At 41.7% G+C, this 21,375-nt stretch overlaps 1 protein-coding gene across 13 annotated transcripts in view; it reads right to left on the reverse strand.

Moving 5' to 3' along the window:
• The window catches only part of PUM1 (pumilio RNA binding family member 1), a 127,765-nt gene extending 120,819 nt beyond the window's left edge, over window positions 1-6,946 (reverse strand). For 12 of the 13 annotated variants that reach the window (XM_040619158.1, XM_040619157.1, XM_040619155.1 and 9 more), the window contains exons 1-2: window positions 6,821-6,946; window positions 1,963-2,336 (exon numbers count right to left, since the gene is read on the reverse strand). In XM_040619158.1, the coding sequence (XP_040475092.1) occupies window positions 1,963-2,325 (363 nt within the window). In that variant the 5' untranslated portion in view covers window positions 2,326-2,336; window positions 6,821-6,946. Of the gene's footprint in view, window positions 1-1,962; window positions 2,337-6,820 lie in introns of those variants that run through there. The other variant, XM_040619156.1, reaches the window with a different exon arrangement.
• Window positions 6,947-21,375: the final 14,429 nt, after the last annotated feature.

Consider the following 21,375-nt stretch of genomic DNA (forward strand, 5'->3'; position numbering starts at 1 on the left):
CTTAAAGATAAAAAGTGCCCTGGGACAACTATGTGGCTCTGTCAGTTAAACATGGGACTCCTGATTTCAGCTCAGGTCATGATTTCAGGGTTGTGGGATCAAGCCCTGTGTTGGGCTCCATTCTCAGCAGAGAGACTGCTTGAGATTCTTTCTCTCCCTCTCCCTTTGCCCCTCCCCCCAACTTGTTCTCTAAATAAGTAAATACATAGGGGCGCCTGGGTGACTCAGTCGTTAAGTGTCTGCCTTTGGCTCAGGTCACGGGGTCCTGGGATCCAGCCCCACATCAGGCTCCCTGCTTGGTGGGAAACCTGCTTCTCCCTCTCCCCCTGCTTGTGATCCCTCTCTCGCTCTCTCTCTCTCAAATAAATAAAATCTTTAAAAAAATTTTTTTAATTATTTAAAAAAATAATAAACAAATACATAAAATCTTTAAACAAACAAACAAAAAAGACAATGTGCCCTAAGTGCATAAAAAGCCCCCTAGGGGCACCTGGATGGTACAGTCAGTTGAGTGTCCAACTCTTGGTTTCAACTAAGGTCAGGATCTCAGGGTCGTGAGATCAAGCCCTACATCAGGCTCTGCACTCAGCATGGAATCTGCTTAGGATTCTCTCCCCCCTTCCTATACCCACCCCCGCCCCGCCTCACTCACTCTCTCCAAAATAAATAAATAAATCTTAAAAAAAATAAAAAGGCCCCTACGTCTAACTTCTTAGCGTCCATCACCTACATATACATAGTAGGTTCTTATGAAGCAGCACTAATGCTGAGGATTGTTCCAATAAACCAAAGATATATAATCAATGTGCTCAATAAATCTCGTGAATAAGAAGTAAATTCCACCTCTTCGTTTCTACTATGGTAAAGAACCATGGCACACACACTGCCTTTTTTGGAAGGGTCAGGGAAAGCACAACTGAGAATTCAAATTTGCAAATGTGCTCGTACCTGATTTATTTCTGAAGCAGAACAGAAGCACCAGAGACCCAGTGAAAGATGTCCGTTCTTTTTGCTAGCTAGTACTCAGACACTGACGATAGAAAATGAACCCTCTGCAAATTCAACCTATAACCTATGTCAAAGAATAGCCTGATTAAAACATCCTAATCCTTTCATCACTACGAGGAAGTTAGGAAACATAGATCAGGCAAAACTCTCTTCTCGGTAAAATATGCTGTGATTCCAGCTGTGGTTTTAGATTAGTAAAAGCATGTTAAAGTCAATCAAATGAAACAAGTGCTTAGAACAAGAGGACAAAGATGGTTGAAACCTAAAAGCCACAATCACTCCTCTGACACAAAACATCAAATATACCAGTTCCATTTCAAATAAATTTCACTTGAGCAGCTAATTTGTTATCAACTTCCTAGTACCTTCAACTCTAACATCTTAAAAACAAAAGACACACACACCCAACAGGAAACGCTCTGAAAATATGGATGCAGCCTGTAAAAAGCCCAAACAGTTCTTAACAGAATATATGTCAAAGGGAAAAAAGTATTCTTGGTTTAAAGAGTATATATATAAAGGGCTCCTGGGTGGCTCAGTCAGTTAAGTGTCTGCCTTCAGCTGTCATGATTCCTAGGCAGGGAGCCTACTTCTCCCTCTCCTTCTTCCCACTGCTCACGCTCTCTCTTGCTCTCTCTCCCTCTCTCTCAAATAAAATAAAATAAAATAAAATAAAATAAAATAAAAAAAGGATATGTGAAAAAGTAGCACATGCACATTAAAACAATCTTGTCTTTTCTTAAATGAATTGGTGGTTTACTATTTAGCACCAGAATGATAAATGACCCAGTAACAATATTACAACATTTATCCTTTAAAACAAATGACTCTTTAAGTTTGGACCAAATGAAATTAGCAATTTAGGCGTTTAAAGACATTCACTGAAAGCACATATCCTAATTGAACAGAGATTATAAAAGAGTTTCAAAGCTGAAATAGTGAACTTTTTTTTACCTGATGTTCTGCATGAATGTTATCCCCAGTAGGCCATCGATGTTTGCTATTATTATAGCCGCCTCCACCACTGCCTCCTCCCCCAAGCTGCTCACCATGCTGCCTCTGAAAGAAGTAGTCCACCATAGCGTCGTCTTGGGAACGGCCTGCAACTCCTATGGATCCTGGGACAGGGCTGGAGTGTGTCCCAGCTGCAAGAGCCTGATTTGCAGCTGGTTGTGGCTGCGCTTGCGACCCTGTTCCAGATGTCAAAACAACAGGCATGTTGGGATTAGCTGGTTCTTGAGGGTGATGTTTCAGGTGGGGGCTGAAAGAGTCCTGCCAAAGCACTGCTTTTCTCTTCAAGACACATGCAACGCTCATTCCACCAGCACCTAAGGACGAAGAGGTTACAAATGTTTAAAATTTGCATTTTTTTAAAACATAACTTGATATATACCAAGACAAAAATATGAGCCCCTTATCTTTTGCAATACCAAACCTACAACCAATTTCTACCAAGCAGCTAAATGTTTTATAATATATACACAATCTTCCAAACTGAAACATCTATTTTTAAGTTGCTGAATATGTGCAGGTATGGAAATAAATGTAGCTGGTTGGTGGCAGGCAATATGACAAGGTACTGAGATCAGAATTCAATACAGCAACTTCAGGAAAGCTTATATTGTTACCAAACCTAACAATATAGAATTGGACTCCAATCAATGGCTCCTCTACCCAACTTACTTACACCTTAAGCCAATTTTGCAGATACTTCTTAAATGAACAAGAGCTCTATAAAATATCACTTTACAAGTAGAGCAGACATAAGCCAATAAACCAAACAAAAATCCAAACTCCACATATAATTAGCAATAACTCGAGACTGTCTAAAACTTGAAAAGATCCTTTAAAATGTCCAACATATTCACAGGATGCTCCTTTTTTTTTAAGATTTTATGTATTTATTTATTTGACAGAGAGAGACAGCGAGAGGGAACACAAGCAAGGGGAGTGTTAGAGGGAGAAGCAGTCTTCTCACCGAGCAGGACCCTGGGATCACGACCCAAGCTGAAGGCAGACGCTTAAAGGCTGAGCCACCCAGGTGCCCCCACAGGATGCTCCTTGAAGAAACAGTTAAGGCCCCCCGACCAAGAACAGCAACAGAATGTTTTTAGCCTGAACCTTTTTAGCGGCTGTTGGGGGGTGGGTCAAAATTTTTACCAATAATTCACAACTGTAATCACATCATTACTTCATTATAAACAGGATGACACCAACCAAATTCACACACTTTACTGGTGTAGAAAGCCTCAATGTAAAAAAACAGACACCTCAATACAATTGTGTGGCAAATACACTGCAGACAATGTCTTATCAGCCCTACTTTACAAATAAAAATGCTAAGGTTATGTGACGTGCCAAAGGCCATTTGGCTTGTGAGGTGCAGGAGGGATTCAAACCTAAATCTGTTCTGGGGGCGCCTGGCTGGCTCACACTATGGAGCAACTCTTGGTCTCGGGGTTGCGGCCTGGAGCTCCAAGGTGGATGTGAAGATTACTTAAAAAATAAAATCTTAAAAATTAACAAATAAATAAATCTGTCTTGAACCCATACTTAGTTCTTCTATCAACCTCTTGCTACTTCCCAGTAAATCAACACAGAAACTATTTCTCTCACTTGCAGCCACTACTCTTCTCTGGAACAAAGAATCTCCAAAATGTTACTATGAAATGTTACTATTTAAATTTTGTAACATCAAAAGCTACATTTATACATAATATAGAACATTTGACAGCCTGTGGGTGCTTTAAAAATTGCTACAAAGTAATTAATCAGTTACCTATTAGACTACACCTGTCTATACTCACTGGAGCCTAGTTTCAAGGCTATCAATTTAATAGTCCACTGCTACAAATGCCTTCTCTCTCTACGAAGCCCTACTGTAACATTTCAAAAACAGATTCCCAAGATTTATGAGGAATCTATTAAGTTATTTCTTTATAGAATTAAGCCTCCTAATAAAGAACTGTTTCTCACAATTCATGTTTTGAAGCCAAAAAAAGACACAATGGAATCTGTAATTTATTCAAAGCCTAATTTGGAAATGCCTAGTTTCAGTTAACAATTCCAATCCATCAGAATCTTACTAGGGTAGTGGGTAGTCTAGCTTTCTAGACTAGTTTCTGCGTTCATGCATAGGATCATTCATGCTTAAGTACCAAATCCAAAAAGTCATAGCTGCGTTTACCATAGGTCTTTGCAAAGTGTCAAGCAGCCTAATACCCTCCCGTTTGATTTTCAAAAGAATTAATTGCCCTTTTTTATGGAGGTATAACTGACACATAACATTGTATTAGTTTTCATGAGTGCAACATAATGACTGGGTATTTGTATACACTTGAAATGACCACAATTCTAGTTACCATCCATCACCATACAAAGTCATTGCCCTCTTATTACCAATAGCAGCCAGTTCCATTTTCTTCCACAAGGGAATATCAATGTAACAGTCTGTTCTAGAGCAAGCCAGGAGTCCCAAAACCTAAGCTTTACCACTAAATTAGTAACCTCTCTGAGCCTGCTTCCCCATCTAGAAAATAGAAGAAATGCTTTCTCTAGGACTCACAAGTTTTTTTTAATCAAAATAAAATGATATAAAACTTTTTGGTAATTTTCAAATCACCATGCTGAGACCCCAGGCATTCAGTTACCACCAGTTAAGGCAATGAAGCTCCAGTCCCTAAGAGGATTCCTAAAATAGCAAATGCAATCTTTACTGAAATAAAAGATTGGCCACAATACTTATCTAACAACGAATTTCCATATGAAAAAGGTTTACCTCTGAAACTCACAGAACACCACTACAGTCTAACTAGGGGTTGGGAAGGGGGGGAGGAGTTCCCATAAAAAGTTCAAACAAAACAATTGGCTTTTGTAAAGCTATCTGTATGCCCTAAGACTTCCTGCTTTACCTAATGAGGCAAGGCAGTTTCTCAAACAAGAGAAAACCTGGCAGAAGGGACAGTTTGAAAGTGAGCAAATACCTAAGCAATTAACATGTGTCTTGGGTAGTTGTGTAATATCTTGGCAACTACAGCACAAAAATTAAGAAATCAGTCACTTAAATATCAGAAAACATTTAAATTTCTGATGCTTTTTAGAGAACTCTCAAAGCCCACTAAAAAGTTATGAGTAGCATTTGAAATGTGACGTTTTTACAAACAGCACATTATAAAAATATTTTAAGCAACTAGAAATTAGTGCTGATTCTAGTTACTCTTCTAAAGTTTTCAAACTGTTTACCTCAAAGTTTTTTTTGGACTATCACTAATAGATTTTATCTTAAGCAAAGGAACACGGTTTAATCTCTCCACCACTCACCTTTCTTTTAACTAAAATGCTTAGTTTAAAAGGTGTTTATTTCTTTGCCACACTGAAAAGAAAATCTGTGGTCATAAATTTACTTTAAAACAGTTCATCTCAAACCCAAACTAAACTTCAAACCCAACTTCAAAAAGCTGTGGCCTTGGACAAAATGAATTCAATTGTGGCTAAGGCGAAATACTAATTCAAAGTTCAAAATCCAGCGAGTATTTCCCAAAGATCCAGATAAACAATCAACAGCCCCAAAGAGTGTTTTATAAAGTTAAAATTAGCAATGAGTCAAAATGTTTATTTTGTTTATGAAAAATGCTTTGGGAGCCACATTATCTTGGCTTGCTTTGGTGAGTTTTTGTCTGCTTCTTAAAACAAAAAGCTAAAGCTACAAGCCTATTGTTTCAGAAGTAACTGACTTTAAAACAGAACCCCAAAATACCCTCCATAAACTCTCATTCTTAATCCCAGGAAGAGTGGGAAGTGAACGGATTGGGTATCGACAACTATAAACAGTGTTTTCTCAATTAGACAATGAAGAGTAACAATTCAAGTTATGAGGAGGATAAAACCTTCCCCGTCTCCCGTGTGTGTGTGTGTGTGTGTGTGTGTGTGTGTGTGTGTACGCGCGCGTCGGGGTGTATGGGGGGGGGACTCTCGAGGGGGGAAAAAGTTACAGGAGCTTATTTCTCACTTGACGTGGGAGTGGTACTGACAAGTATACCAAACGATGTCTGTTTACCAAGAACGTCTGCGAGGACTAAAACTCTCTGATACTGCGTATCTGTTTTCCTAGTACCGAGGGGTGAGCCCCTCTTTGAGTTAAGACAGACACTCACCAACACAGGGAGGCTCGAAGAGGAAGAACCCACCAAAAACCCAAGCTCTCACGGAAACAAAAGGCCACAAGCACCCAGGAGACTAAAAAGCGATCTGAAACTTCCTGATCGCCACTTCTCCACATTTAAGGCTCGCAAAGTTCCCCCACGGTGGGTCTCGCCTGCAGACATGGGCCAAGGCTGCTTCTAAAGCGATTTATTGTTCCTCCTGCTTCGGCGCTGCCACGGAAGCTCAAGAAGTCGAAGAAATCCAGGGTGGCCCAGAATTACACTTCATGGCCACACAGAAGACTCGCGGCTTCGCAAACCCATCAAAAAAGCAACCCGAATGGCAACATCAATCTTCGGGGGCTCCAACGGGGCCGAGCACAAATGTACAGGCACGTCTATGCCCTGGGCCCGGGCCTAAACCCCCGGCATTTTCCTCGCTTCGACCCCGCTCCCCACCCCCTCCCTCCTTTGATAACAATAGGGGCCTTGCTGCTGACTCCAAAACATGTACGAGGAACAGCGAGTGAGAAGCCTCAGCCAGGGCCCCGGGCGGCTTTTCCAAAGCCCTTCTCACCCCCACAACCGCTCTCAAACACCAATACAAAGGGACAATCTGCTCGCTGGGGGTCCGGAGCAGCGTTTGGGGCCGGCGGGGTGCGGATACTCACGGGCGGAGCGGTAGGATGAAGATGGATTTCAGCCCCCCGATCTTCTCTCTCCGGCGCTCTCGCTCCCCCTTACCTTTCACTCCGACAACATGGCGGCCCACTGGGGACGGGGCTGGCGCGGTGCATCCTGGGATAGGCTCTGGCCCCGGCTCCGGCGGTGGCAGCGGCATGTGCGGAGAAGGCAGGCGGCTCTGGAACAGGTTGCCTGGTTGCCATGCCAACCCAGGGCCTGTGTGAACTTGGGAAACTCGCAGGCAACACAACCGCTGCGCGCGCGAGTGCCCGCCCGCTAGGCGAGCGCGCGCCGCGGCGGGCAGAAGGCGGGGTCCAGCGCCGGCAGAGGAGCGCCCGCGGTGCTCGCGGCGCCGGGCCACGCGCGGCCCGGAGCAGGGCCGGGAGCAGGGCCCGGGGGCCGGACCGGGGCGCCCCGCGGGCTCCGCGAGGGACGGTAGACGCGGCACCGCCCGCCCCCACACGCTCCCAGCTTCACCGCCAGATTGCACCAGTCTGCCGGTTTAAGGGACTCTTGCCTCCTCGCTCGGCTCTGGCTGGACAGGTGCTGGCTTCTGACCTCTTTGCTGCAGCTTTCTGGCTCTGGGGCCTTATTTCATCTTCCTGCTTCCATCGCCCCATTTAGAGAATGAAGAGGAAAATGAGAACGGCTACTTAACAGAATTGCCATGAGGATTAAGTGAAATGATGTGGTTTATGATTCCTTTTAAAGATGTCCAGCGCTTGATACTGGGACTTGTAAACGGGACTAATGCATAATTTTCAGGGTTCCGTGCAACATGAAGGTGCGGGACCCCTTGTTCAAAATTGCTAAAGAATTTCAAGACTGCGGTAGCAGAACAGTAAGCCAAAACCAAAGACAGAAAGCCGACCCTGTTGGTTAAACACTCAACGAGTGTGCGCCATTGTCGTACTGTGCATTTTCAAAGAGGAATAGAAATTTGGCCATATGATGAAAGTGACTTTTCAAATTAGTAGTATTTGGTAAGATATTGCTATTCTATCTCCAACTAAGCCCAAGATGGATTGAAAACTTAGGCAAACACCAATACTACAAAAGACCGGAAGGGGATATGGGGGGAAATTTTATAATTGGAGGAGGGAAACCGTTTATAGCGAATGAAAATCAATTAGTTATTTTTAAAATTGAAAGATATTTAAACAACTGTCAGGAAGAGATATCACCAACAAGGTAGAACAAATGAGGAAATAAGCTTTAAAATACTGCAGTATGCATGGTAGACAGATGGTTAATCTTCATGATAAATACAGAACATCTCTAATCAATTAAAAAAAAGAGTAATTCAAAAAACAGACATAAAATCAGTAGTGGCCAATAAACACATAAAGATAAGTAGTCTGGGGCTGAGGCATAGAGAAGTAGGGGAATGGAGAGGGACAGCTAGTGAGTATGGGTTTCTTTCCCAGTTGTTAAAAAAGTTTTAAAGTTAGATTGAATGATGGTTGCACAACTCTGAGAATCCTGTGTACTAAAAACCACTGAACTATGTACTTTCAATGGGCAAAGTCTATGGTATGTGAAATGTATCTCAATGAAGCTGTAAAAAATGGGAAAATAATAAAAGAAACAACTTCAAAATATAATATTTTCATCTATTAATACACTGGCAAAAAATTAAAATTATTAACACCCTGTTGTGGCAAGTTCCGTGAGAAAACCAGCACTCATGTTGTTTGAGTTATTTGAGTATATATTACTTTTAGTTTTTAAAAAGAATGTTATTTTTAAAAGTAAAACAGTGAGATTTTCATTTCTGAAAAAATAAGGCAAGACTGGAAAGTTAGAGGTCCTGAGCTCTGCCACTTCCTGGCTGTGTGGCCTTGGGCAGATCTCTTCAGCCCCCTCGTCTACAAAAGAGGATGTCGATACTCTTCTCACAGGGCGGTTACAACAGCTTAATGAATTGACACATACAAAGTGCCTGACACAGAATTAACACTCAATAAATGCAGCTGTTTTATTGTAGTTGTGGCCTTGTACTCATTTCTGAATCCCCAGAGACCAACATAGTGCAGGGCATATGGTCATTGCTCACTAAATATTTGTTAAATGAATGAATTCAACAGCCATTTGGAGGTTCAACTCTCAAATTCAACAACCCTAAAAGTAATATGTTGTGTTCAGGGATCCAGCTCTTAAGCCCGACAAGAAATTACTTAACCTCTCTAAGTCTCCATTTTCTCCCATGAAACATGAGGTTAATATTACAGCACTAAATGAAATAAAGCAGATAAAACATTTAGTCCCATGGGGCCAAGACACTGTGTGCTGAGTAGCCATAATAGAAAAGCATGTTAGAGGAAGAAACATAGCAGACATGACAAAATTACAAAGTTTCCAGAATCTTACCAGGTTCTGTGCTCCATGATTTCATTCTAAGGTCACGACTAACTCCCTAGTTTTAAGCTTTAGCTTTTAGTACTCAGCCGTAAAGATTCAAATATCCGTGTGGCCACCGCCATGTGGTCATGCCACACTCAGGCCCCTGTCCAGTCAAATGTTGCAACTGCAACAGAATACCAGCTACCCATCCCTGATTTCCCTTAATTCCTCTCAAAGGACCTGAGGCCCCTGTCCAGCCCCAAAACAACCCTAGCAGAGCATCACCTTCCCACAAATTCATGAGACAATGCTTACCTGTGTGCCATGTACTGTGCTAAGAATTTTATATTCATTATTTCATTTAAAACTCCTCAAATACCTATGACATGGACAACATAATTATTCCCATTTTAAAAATGAGAAAACTGAAGCTCCAGGAGGTTAAGGAACCAGATTACCATTTATCCAAACTTGTTAACTAAGGCTATTTGCTGAGAGTTGTCTGGTCAGCAGGATGTCGAAATCATCCCCCAAACTTAGGGCTCCCCACAATTCATCTGGTTAAACCCATATATAATAGATAATATAACCAATCTCTGGAAGTTTTCAAAAATCAAGTCTAGGAGCACCTGGGTGGCTCAGTTGGTTAAGCATCTGCCTTCAGCTCAGGTCCTGATCTCCAGGTCCTGGGATGGAGCCCGGCATCGGGCTCCCTGCTCAGCGGGGAGTCTGCTTCTCCCTCTCCCTCTGCCTCTCCCCCTGCTAGTGCTGTCTCTATCAAATGAATAAATAAAATCTTAAAAAAAAAAAAAACAAATCTAATCAAGCTGGCCTTGGATGAAGATTAGGGTGGATTTGAGAACGGTACTTTGGTCTAATCCGTAGAAACCTAATCCATTCCATTGTAACCTAATCAGAGAAAGACAGAGATCTCAAGACAGAAACGTTCAGTGAAGGCCATTCAAGAAAGCCTTGGTTCAAGGATTTCAAACAGTTGCCTTTTCCTTCCGTGTGGTAGTGGTTCTCAATGTATGGGCTGAGGCTCACTGGTGAGTCAGTCAACCTGGCCGTGCTGACCGCTGAGAGCAAATTCCAGAATGCACAGAAGCTTTTCAATACCACAGGCCTTCATTCTCTCTTACAGCCAACTGCTACGGGCTAGTAAAGGTTGCTATAATACCGTATTTGTAAACTGAATATAAAGCATTCTCAAGCAGAGTTGGGATACTCCCCATTTTCTGGAAACATGATTTGTTAGCAGTGTAGGTTTGAGTTGCTTTTTTAAACTGTGTTACACTTGTGTTTTTGTATATTTGTGGAATCTCCCTTAGGTGGCACTTCCTCTCATTGTTTGGGGCTTGGGTAATGGTTACAATGTTAACATTTCCACTGTCATTTTGTTTCTTAGCAAATCTTTGTTATTACAGCACTTTTTCCATAAGAAGGTAAGATGGAGGGTTCGTTTGGGCTTCCAGTGTCAGTGACTAGGTAATTCTGACCACCTCTCCCACTGAGGAAAACTAGTAAAACTGGAAAAATCGAAAAATCTCTTCTTGAAATCATTGGAAAGTTAACAAGTTAGTGAAGAATTACTGAGCCAGGATCTGGGAAGAGAGAAGTTAAGGAATGGAAGCCCCCATTTAGGACTGCTATTCCAGGTGGGGCATTCCCTGAGAGGTAGCTAGGAGACTGAGGGGTGCTTTTAGCAGCCTTGGGAGTTAGAGGGGCAGAGACTGCAGTCCAGAAGCCACTGAGAGAGAAAGCACCAAGTAAATAACTCTCACTTTGGATCGGGATTCCAACGGACTCCACTTTAAAGATTTATTTACTATTTGAGGAGAGAGAGCACACACGTGTTGGGGGGGAAGGGAGAGAGAGAATCTCAAGCAGACTCCCCGCTAAGCATGGAGCCCCACGCAGGGCTTGATCCCTCACCCCTGAGATCCTGACTTGAGCTGAAATCAAGAGCCGGCTACTCAAACCACCGAGCCACCAAGGCAACCCGGTGTTTGTTTTTGTTTTTGTCTTTTATTTATTTATTTATTTATTTATTTGAGGGAAAGGGAGAGAGCACAAGCAGGGGGAGCAACAGAGGGAGAGGGAGAAGCAGGCTCCCCATGAGCAGGGAGACTGATGCAGGGCTCCCTCCCAGGACCCCTTCCCAGGACCCCAGGATCATGACCTGAGCCGAAGGCAGACACTTTTTTTTTTTTAAGATTTTATTTATTTATTTATTTGACAGAGGGAGACAGCCAGCAAGAGAGGGAACACAAGCAGGGTGAGTGGGAGAGGAAGAAGCAGGCTCCCAGCAGAGGAGCCCGATGCGGGGCTTGATCCCAGGACTCTGGGATCACGCCCTGAACCGAAGGCAGATGCTTAACGACTGAGCCACCTAGCGCCCCATTCCCCATTTTTGTTTTTTAAGATTTATTTATTTACCAACAGACTCCACTTTTTTTTTTTTTCAAGATTTTATTTATTCATTTGAGAGAGAGAGAGAGAGCGTGAGCCGGGAGGAGGAGCAGAGGGAGAAGCAGACCCCCTGCTGAGTTGACACAGGGCTCGATCCCAAGACCCTGAGATCACGACCTGAGCTGAAGGCAGACGCTTAACCAACTGAGCCACCCAGGCACCCCTCACTTTTCTTTTAAATTAGGGTGCCTGGGTGTCTCGGTCAGTTAAGCGTCTGACTCTTGGTTTTGGATCAAGTCGTGATCTCAGTCAGGATCGTGAGATCAAGCCTCAAGTCGGGCTCCATGCTCAGCGAGCACAGAGTCTGCTTGGGACTCTCTCTTCCTCACCACCCCCCACCTCTAAAATAAATAAATAAATCTTTAGAAAAAAATCAAAGCAAAAGTGAATAGAATAGACAAGCTCTCACAGAAATCAAAACTCACCTTCAAACCATCTCAAATTCTGAAATTATATTAAGGTGATCCCAGAGTGCCGAGGCCTCCAGGTACCTGGCAGAAAGCACAGTGAATTTTCTCTGGTTAAAAGAGATGACCATCCTAGGCCTCAGGTGGTTTCTATGAACAATTATGCATGTATAATATTCAATCCACAAACAAAAATAGCCACACATACTGGAAGACAAGACAACGTGAACAAAATCCGGCAGCAATAAAAGACAATTGAAAAGGACCCAGGGGCGCCTGGGTGGCTCAGATGGTCGAGCATCTGCCTTCAGCTCAGGTCATGGTCTCCAGGTCCTGCGATCGTGCTCCGCGTGGGGCTCCCGGCTCAGAAGGGAGTCTGCTTCTCCCTCTCCCTCTGCTTCTCCCCCTGCTCATGCTCTCTCTCTCTGTATCTCTCTGTCTCAAGATGAATGGGTAAGATCTTGTAAAAAAGAAAAGAAAAGGACCCCAAAGAACCCCAGATATTGTAGTCATCAAATTATTTAATATGTTAGAGAAGATAAATAGATTGGTCATTTTAGCAGAAAAGTAGAAAATATACAAACATCCAAGTGGAAATTCTGTAACTAAAAAATATAATAGAGAAATTAATAACCCAACAGCACATTACACACTGCCGAAGAAAGAAGTAGTCGATTTAGAGGTTGGAAGCAACATCCAGAATGAAACAGAAAGAGGCAAAAAGATAGAAAAGAGACAAAGGATAAGAGTTACAGCCTCTGCCCCTCTCCCCACTTGTGCACTCTCCCTCTCTCTCTCAAATAAATAAATAAAACCTTTAATTAAAAAAAAAGAGTTACAGAGGTAAGAATGAGACATTCTCGTGTACAAGTAATTGCAAAAGCAGAGGACAGGAAGCAAAGAGTGGCCAGAAGAAATATCTAACGTGAAAAGACAAATTTATGAAACGTATGAAAAAATAAAGGCATAGATTCAAGAAACACTATGAATTGAAAACAAGAAACCTGAGGAAAATTACGGCTGGTGAGGACGTAAGAACTGAGGGGGTGGTGACCGTCCTTTCACCCATCTTCAAGAGACATGGGATCAAATCATGCCATTGCCAAAGCCTCAGTGAAAACAAAATTGAAGAAAAAAATCAACATGCAAGAAATGGAGGAAGTATAGTCTTGGCAAAGGAAAGGATGGAAGGAAGAGGAAAGAAAAAAGACAGTAAAAAGGAAAAGAGAATTACAAAGTTGGGTTTTTTTAAGATTTTCTTTTTTTAAGCAATCTTTACACCAACGTGGGGCTCGAACTCACAACCCCGAGATCAAGGGTTGCACACTGCCCGGTGCCTGGGTGGCTCAGTTGGTTAAGCATCTGCCTTCGGCCCAGGTCACCATCCTGGAGTCCCGCAATCAAGTTCCACCTCGGGCTCGCTGCTCAACAGGGAGTCTGCTTCTCTCTCTGACCCTCCCGGGTCTTGTGCTTTCTCTCCCTCTCTCTCTCTCTCAAATAAATAAAATCTTAAAAAAAAAAAAAAAAAAAAAAAAAGTTGCACTCTGCACTGACTGAGCTAACCAAGTGCCCCAGAATTACAAAGCTTTTTAACCCCAAAACTAAAATTTTAGACAATATGACCACAAATAATTCCACAGAGGAATCCAATGGCACATGAAAAAGATAAAACAGGACAGACTTGTTAGGGAAAGATAAGGTATGGTGGTATCTTAGAAATTGATAGAAACTAAATAAACAGGAGTAGGGGTTTTAGGATACAGGCAATTACCAAAAAATAAAAATAGCATTTACAACTTTTTCTTTAAGATTTTATTTATGTATTTGACAGAGAGAGACAGCCAGTGAGAGAGGGAACACAAGCAGGGGGAGTGGGAGAGGAAGAAGCAGGCTCCCAGCAGAGGAGCCTGATGTGGGGCTCGATCCCAGAGCGCCGGGATCACACCCTGAGCTGAAGGCAGACGCTTAACCACTGCGCCACCCAGGCGCCCCAGCATTTACAACTTTTAAACCAACAGAAGAAAACTTCATCCTGAAAAGTTGGGGGAACAAAAGAAAAGAAAAAGGACACCTGGCTGGCTCAGTTTGTTCAGCACATAACTCTTGATGTCAGGGTAGTGAATTGGAGCCCCACATTGGATGTAGAGACTACTTAAAAAAAAAAAAAAAGTAATTCCAATAAATATAAAAAGGTTAAACTTGCCAATAAAAGACAAGAACTCTATGATATGGTTGAAATTATAAGAGACACCCCTAAATATAAATACCAGCTAAATATGAACCTAAATGGTAAAGAAATATGTTACGTATTGGTAAAAACATCAATAGATCATGAATTATAAATATCACAGACCTTTGTTAATCAACATCTCAGCCTCCAAGTACAGTAGTGTAACTGACAGAACAATAGGAAGAAATAGATAAATTAACCATTAAAATGAAAGATTTTAACATAACTTCTTTCAAAATACAAACAAAAAATAAGTAAAAATGTAAAAAAAAAAATCTGGACGACACGATTAATAAGCTCACCCTACTGATTATATGTAAAATTCTACTCCCAGCCAACAGAAAATCATAGACATTTTAAGCATTCATAATACATGTTCAAAAGTAGGACGTGCATGATACTATAGAGGAAGTTTCAACAAATTCCAAAAAAATCAATATCATAGAGACCACGTTCTCTAGTTGTAAAATGTGAAATAGACAAAGTTATTATTTAAATTGTTGAAAACTGCGCATCCTGTATACTTGGAAACTAAACGACATTATTTAAGTAACCATCACACTCCCAATGAGTAAAGGAAATCGCTTAGAAATGAATCATAAGGAAAACACTACACTTCAAAATTTGTGGAACTGAGCAAAAAAACAGTATTTGGAGGAAGTATGTAATTTTAAATAGACTTTATTTACAATATATTTTTTGCAGACAGAATTGTTCCAAACAAACAGGCCAACCACGCCAATTCGAGAAGTTAGAAAAAGTTACAGGACAAACCCAAAGGGACAAGAAACCAGAGCCATGTGGATTCTGTGAGAGAAAACGAAGGGTTTACTCACACAAAACTGCAAAAGAATTGTTGGCTCTTACACTCTGTGGACAGGTCCATGGGCAATTGTATGATCTTACAGGACTTCTTTTTTTTTTTTTTTTTTTTTAAGATTTTATTTATTTATTTGACAGAGACAGCCAGCAAGAGAGGGAACACAGCAGGGGAGTGGGAGAGGAAGAAGCAGGCTCCCAGCAGAGGAGCCTGATGTGGGGCTCGATCCCTGAACGCCAGGAGCACGCCCTGAGCCGAAGGCAGACGCTTAACGACTGCGCTACCCAGGCACCCCGATCTTACAGGACTTCTTAAAAAATGATGGAAAATCACCAGACAAAACCGTCTCCTCATGGGCAAATATTTGGATAAATACGATTAGTCAGTGAACACAAGCAGAGAGTCTGCTTGTGACACTGAAGGTATATTGTCTGGAATGCGTTATGACACTGTGAGGAAATAATGAAAACTGAAAAATTACCCAAGTACTTGACTCTTTATTTTTTTTAAAGACGTATTTACTAATTTGAAAGAGAGAGAGAGGGAGAGAAAGCACAAATGGGAGGGGCAGAGGGAGACGGACAGAGAATCCCAAGCAGACTCTGTGCCCAGCGTGGACCTCTCCCCAGGCCAGATCCCACCACCCCAAGACCACAGCCCAAGCGGCAACCAAGAGTCAGATGCTCAACCGACTGAGCCACCCAGGTGCCCCAGGACTAGACTATTTATTTATTTATTTATTTATTTATTTATTTATTGTGTGTGTTTAAAGATTTTATTTATTTATTCGTCAGAGAGAGAGCACAGCAGGCAGAGGGAGAAGCAGGCTCCCCGCCGAGCAGGGAGCCTGATGCAGGACTGGATCCCAGGACCCTGGGATCATGACCTGAGCCGAAGGTAGATGTTTAAGTGACTGAGCCACCCAGGTGTCCCGGTACTTGACTTTTTAAATGAATGTAATAACATATGGGAATACCATGTTTAGAAATGCTTTGAGCAGGGGGCACATGACTGGCTGAGTTGGTAAAGCGTTCGGCTCCTAATCTCAGAGTCCTGAGTTCAAGCCCCATGCTGGATGTAGAGATTACTTTAAAAAATAAATAAAATTCAAGGGCGCCTGGGTGGCTCAGTCAGTTAAGCATCTGTCTTCAGCTCAGGTCATGATCCCAGGGTCCTGGGATTGAGCCCTGCATCTGGTCCCTTGCTCAGCAGGAAGCCTGTTTCTCCATCTCTCTCTGCCAGCCGCTCCCCATGCATGTTCTCTCTCTGTCAAATAGATACATGATAGGTAGATAGATAGATCGATAGATAAAATGTAAAAATAAGTGCTTTGGGCATCTATTTGGTAATACATAGACTTTTATGATCTGTTCAGATGATAAAAAAGAAAGTGGATTACTTCGTGTGATCACACATTTTTTTTAAGTAATCCCTACACCCAATGCGGGACTAGAACTCACAGCCCTGAGATCAAGAGTTGCATGTTCTAACGACTGAGCCAGCCAGGTGCAACTGATCACACATCTGATGACACATCTCTGAAACATTTAACCTTGTCAACACTCTCACACTGCTTTCTTGTGGTCATCAATTTAGAAGGATACAACTGATGTCACCATCAACATGCAGCTACCATTCTCTAAGTATCTGATTACTGTTCATTGCAGTCATGGCAGGAATAAATTTGCTACCATGGAAGCAGATGAAACTTTCAAATCTTTAATTTGACCCAGCACCGAGCATCATTTTACCTGGCACATCCCTGACTACATCCTATAGATAGTTCCTGGGAAAACCTCACTCTGTGTACCAAACTACATCTGGAGTGTGTGTGTATGGGTCACTTTATTTATTTATTTATTTGTAAAGATTTTATTTATTTGTCAGAGATAGAGAGCACAAGCAGGGGGAGCAACAGGGGGAGCAGGCAGAGGGAGAAGCAGGTTCCCTGCCAAGCAAAGAGTCCGATATGGGGCTCGATCCCAGGACCCCAGGATCATGACCCCAGCCGATGGCAGACACTTAACTTATTGAGCCACCCAGATGCCCCATGTGTCACTTTTTAAGGAATAAAATAATCTACATGTATTGTACCAAGATTGAACATGTCTGAGAGTTAAAAATTCATCATGGACCAAAACTTTCCATAATTATGATAAATGCTTAGCCAGATTTGGAGCTAAAATTCATTACATTGGGTGATTCAATACATTGGGTGATATCCCAGGGTCCTGGGATTGAGCCCTGCAACAGGGAGCCTGCTTCTCCCTCTCCCACTCCCCCTGCTTGTGCGCTCTCTCTCTCTGTCAAGCGAATGAATGAAAGATTTAAAAAAATAATAAATAAAATAAAATTCAATACATCAGTCTGAGATAAATCAATTCCACTGTCCATTTGTCTGATGTATTTGAGTTAACCCTTTACTTCTGGATTGTTTGAAAAGAAAAGGTAAATAACTCCATTTTTTTGCATTTATTTATAAATTTTAGTTGTATTATTAAACTGGCAAGATTAAAGAGAAGTTCGAAAATATATTTAAGAGAAACACAATCTAACTTCCACTTCTATTTTATTTTATTGGAATGTATGAGTAACTTATGTGGAGAGCAAAAAGATTCCTCTTGCAGCTATGTTGTCAAAACATTTAAAGAGAGTTCCCTGTTTAGGATGAAATGATGTAATGTCTGGGATCTGATTCAAAATAATCTGGAGTGGGGGAGATAGACGAGAGTATAAATGAAACAAGATGGTACAGGAACTGATAATTGTTGAAATCGAACGAGTATATGAGAGTTTTATTATAACATAGGAAGAATAAAAGACAAAGGACAGACAAGATTTTAAAAAATCTTTGCTGTAGAAAATTTCAAATATATATAATAAGTTTAAAACTAAAATGTAGTCTTCACCATTCTTGGTCTATTCTTACATATACATTCAGAATCAGCTTGTCAATCCACACTTGTTTTGAGTAAAAATTCATTGAATTTGTAGATCAACCTGCAGAGAATTGTCTTTTTCTGCCATTAAGTCTTCCTACTGTTAACATGGGGTACCTCTCACTTGTTTAGGTTTTTGTTATCTTTTAGTACAGTTTTATAATTTTCTACGTACAGATCTTACACGTCGTTGTTAGGTTTACTTCTGAGCTACGTCATAGTCTTGTTGCTATTTTAATGCTTCTTTGTATAATTACATGATATGATTGTATAGAATTGCAATCAGCTTTTTTTTTTTAAGATTTTATTTATTTATTCGACAGAGATAGAGACAGCCAGCGAGAGAGGGAACACAAGCAGGGGGAGTGGGAGAGGAAGAAGCAGGCTCATAGCGGAGGAGCCTGATGTGGGGCTCGATCCCATCACGCCAGGATCACGCCCTGAGCCGAAGGCAGACGCTTAACCGCTGTGCCACCCAGGCGCCCCTGCAATCAGCTTTTTTAATCAGCTACCTTACTATACTCTTTAAATACTGTAATAACTTATCTATAGATTATTCTGTGTTTTTTTAATGAAAATAACCTTATTGGGGCACCTGGGTGGCTTAGTCAGTTGAGCATCTGCCTTTGGCTCAGGTCATGATCTCAGGGTCCTGGGATCAAGGCCCACATTGGGCTCTCTGCTCAGTGGGGAGTCTGCTTCTCCTTCACCCTCTGTGCTCTCTCTCCTTCTCTCACACTCTCTCTCAAATAAATAAACAAAATCTTCAAAAAAACTCTTTTTTCTGTTGTGATATCCCCTTTTTAATTTGTAATATTACTTGTGTTTTCTTGTTCTCGTTAAATCTTAACAGAGATGTGTCTATTCTGTTGGCTTTAAAAATTTTTTTTTCTTCTTCTTTTCCAGCTGGAACCATGGAGGGTACAGAAGAGGAGAAAAAGAAGATTCTTGCTGTGCCAGAAACCCTTAACAAAGAGGGAAGGAATTTCATCAAGCTGAAAATCAAGTCTCTGAGGAGGAAGTTTGACCAAAAGATGCTTTGAAAGACAAAGAGGAAGTTTCTCTCTACCAGGTACACCCTACTAGAAAATATAATTTAAAGATTTGATTTGATTTGATTTTTTTGAGAGTGAGAGCGAGTGCATGCAGGTCCGTGTGTGCGCACACAAGAGGGCGGGGAGGGGCAGAGGGAGGGGAAGAGAGAGAATCCACGTCTAGTGTGGAGCCTGATGCAGGGCTCAATCTCACCACCCTGAGATCATGACCTGAGCCAAAATCAAGAATCCAACTCTTAAGCAACTGAGCCACCCAGACGCCCCTAATTTTAAAAAATAAGAAACATCACAATGGCAACAAAAACCTTAATGTGGGGGGCACCTGGGTGGCTCGTCGTTAGGCGTCTGCCTTCGGCTCGGAGCGTGATCCCAGAGGCCTGGGATCGAGCCCCACATCGGGCTCCTCCGCTGGGAGCCTGTTTCTTCCTTTCCCACTCCCCCTGCTTGTGTTCCCTCTCTCGCTGGCTGTCTCTCTGTCAAATAAATAAATAAAATCTTTAAAAAAAAAAACTTAATGTGGGACACCTGGGTGGCTCAGTCGGTTAAGCATCTGCCTTTGGCTCAGGTCACAATCCCAGGGTCCTGGGATGGAGCCCCACATCAGGTTCCCTGCTCAGCAGGGAGCCTGCTTCTCCCTCTCCATCTGCTGCTCCCCGTGCTTTTGCCCTCTCTGTCAAATAAATAAATAAATAAATAAAATCTTTAAAAACAAAAAACAAAACAAAACAAAAAAAACCTTCATGCATTTAAGAACTTAGAAAGAATATCTGCAGAGAAAACTTTTTTTTTAAACTTTAAGACCATAGCGATGAACACTGATCATGATCTGAGTAAATGAAGACACCCGTCTTAGATGAAATAACTCAAAATTAGATAGATGTCAATCTCCCCAATATTCTATAAATTAATTGCAATCTCAATAATTCTAGATTTAAGGTTCACCTTGAACATGCTGAGTAAAGAAGGGGGACCAGGTCTACTAGATATTCAGACATACGACAAAACCATTGGAATAAAATATACTGGAACATTGCTCAAGAACACATTTTTGTTCATGAACAAACAGACCAATGGAATAAAATAGGAAACTTGAAGACAAACCCATGTAGATATGAATACTTAATGTACAAGAAAGTTAGCACCTCAATCAATGTGGAAGGCCTAGTTCATTTAGTAAGTGCAATTGGGAAAATTTGGCTCACAATAAACATGATGACTACTTATCACTACATACAAAGATAGACTCCAGATGAAATAAAGACCTGACCATGAAAAGCAAAAGTCTCCAGTGAATAGAAAAGCATATTTGTGACCTAGGAGTGCGTAAGTATTCTTTAAGTAAAACTTAAATCTGGGGGCTCCTGGCTGGCTCAGATGGTAGAACATGTGACTCTTGATCTGAGGGTTGTGAGTTCAAGCCCCATGTTGGGTATTGAGATTACTTAAAAATAAAATCTTTTTTAAAAATTAAAAAAAAAAAAAACACCTCGCTTAAATCTGAAGCACAAACCATTTTGACCACGTTAAAATTAAGGATTTCGGGGCGCCTGGGTGGCTCCGTCAGTTGAGCATTCCACTCTTAATCCAGGTCATGGTCTCAGCGTCCTTAGTTCGATCCCCACGTCAGGCTCCACAGTCGGTGGAGAGTCTGCCTGAGATTCTCTCGCTCCTTCTCCCTTTGCCCCTCCCCCATCTTTCTAAAATAAATAAATAAGTCTTTAAAATTAAGGATTTCTATTCAAAGCATGACACAATAGACAAAGTTACAAGAAAGAAGGCAGAGCGGAAGAAGATACGTGCAACCATTAAAACCAACAATGACTAAAAAACAAGGAATTCTTGCAAATCAATATTGGCAAAGCATATATGAGCAGATAATTTGCAGAAAAGGGAAAGCAAAAGGCTAACAAGCATAGGAAGAGACACTCAGGCTTATGAGTCATCGGAAAAATGCAAATTACAACCATGGTGACATACCACTTGATACTATTAGGGTAGCAAAAATAAAAAGCTAGCTAATCTGAATGTTGTTAAGGAGAGAGACAGACATATAAGACCCTTCAGGCCCTGCAGCCATTTAGGGAATGAACATATCTGAACTTGATCAGAGCACCTCCTATGACGTAGCAGTTCATCTCCTAACTTCCATGCCAAAGAAACGTTTGTACGGGTCCTACCAGGAACTTGTATAAGGATGTCCATCAGGGCCTTGTGCGTGGCGGCAGAGACATGGCGGTAGTCACTGGGGCCTTGCAAGAATGAAATGGGGAGGGTGC

This window comes from Ursus maritimus, unplaced genomic scaffold, assembly GCF_017311325.1.
Source record: "Ursus maritimus isolate PB19 unplaced genomic scaffold, ASM1731132v1 scaffold_32, whole genome shotgun sequence".
In the NCBI taxonomy this organism is placed as follows: Eukaryota; Metazoa; Chordata; class Mammalia; order Carnivora; family Ursidae; genus Ursus; species Ursus maritimus.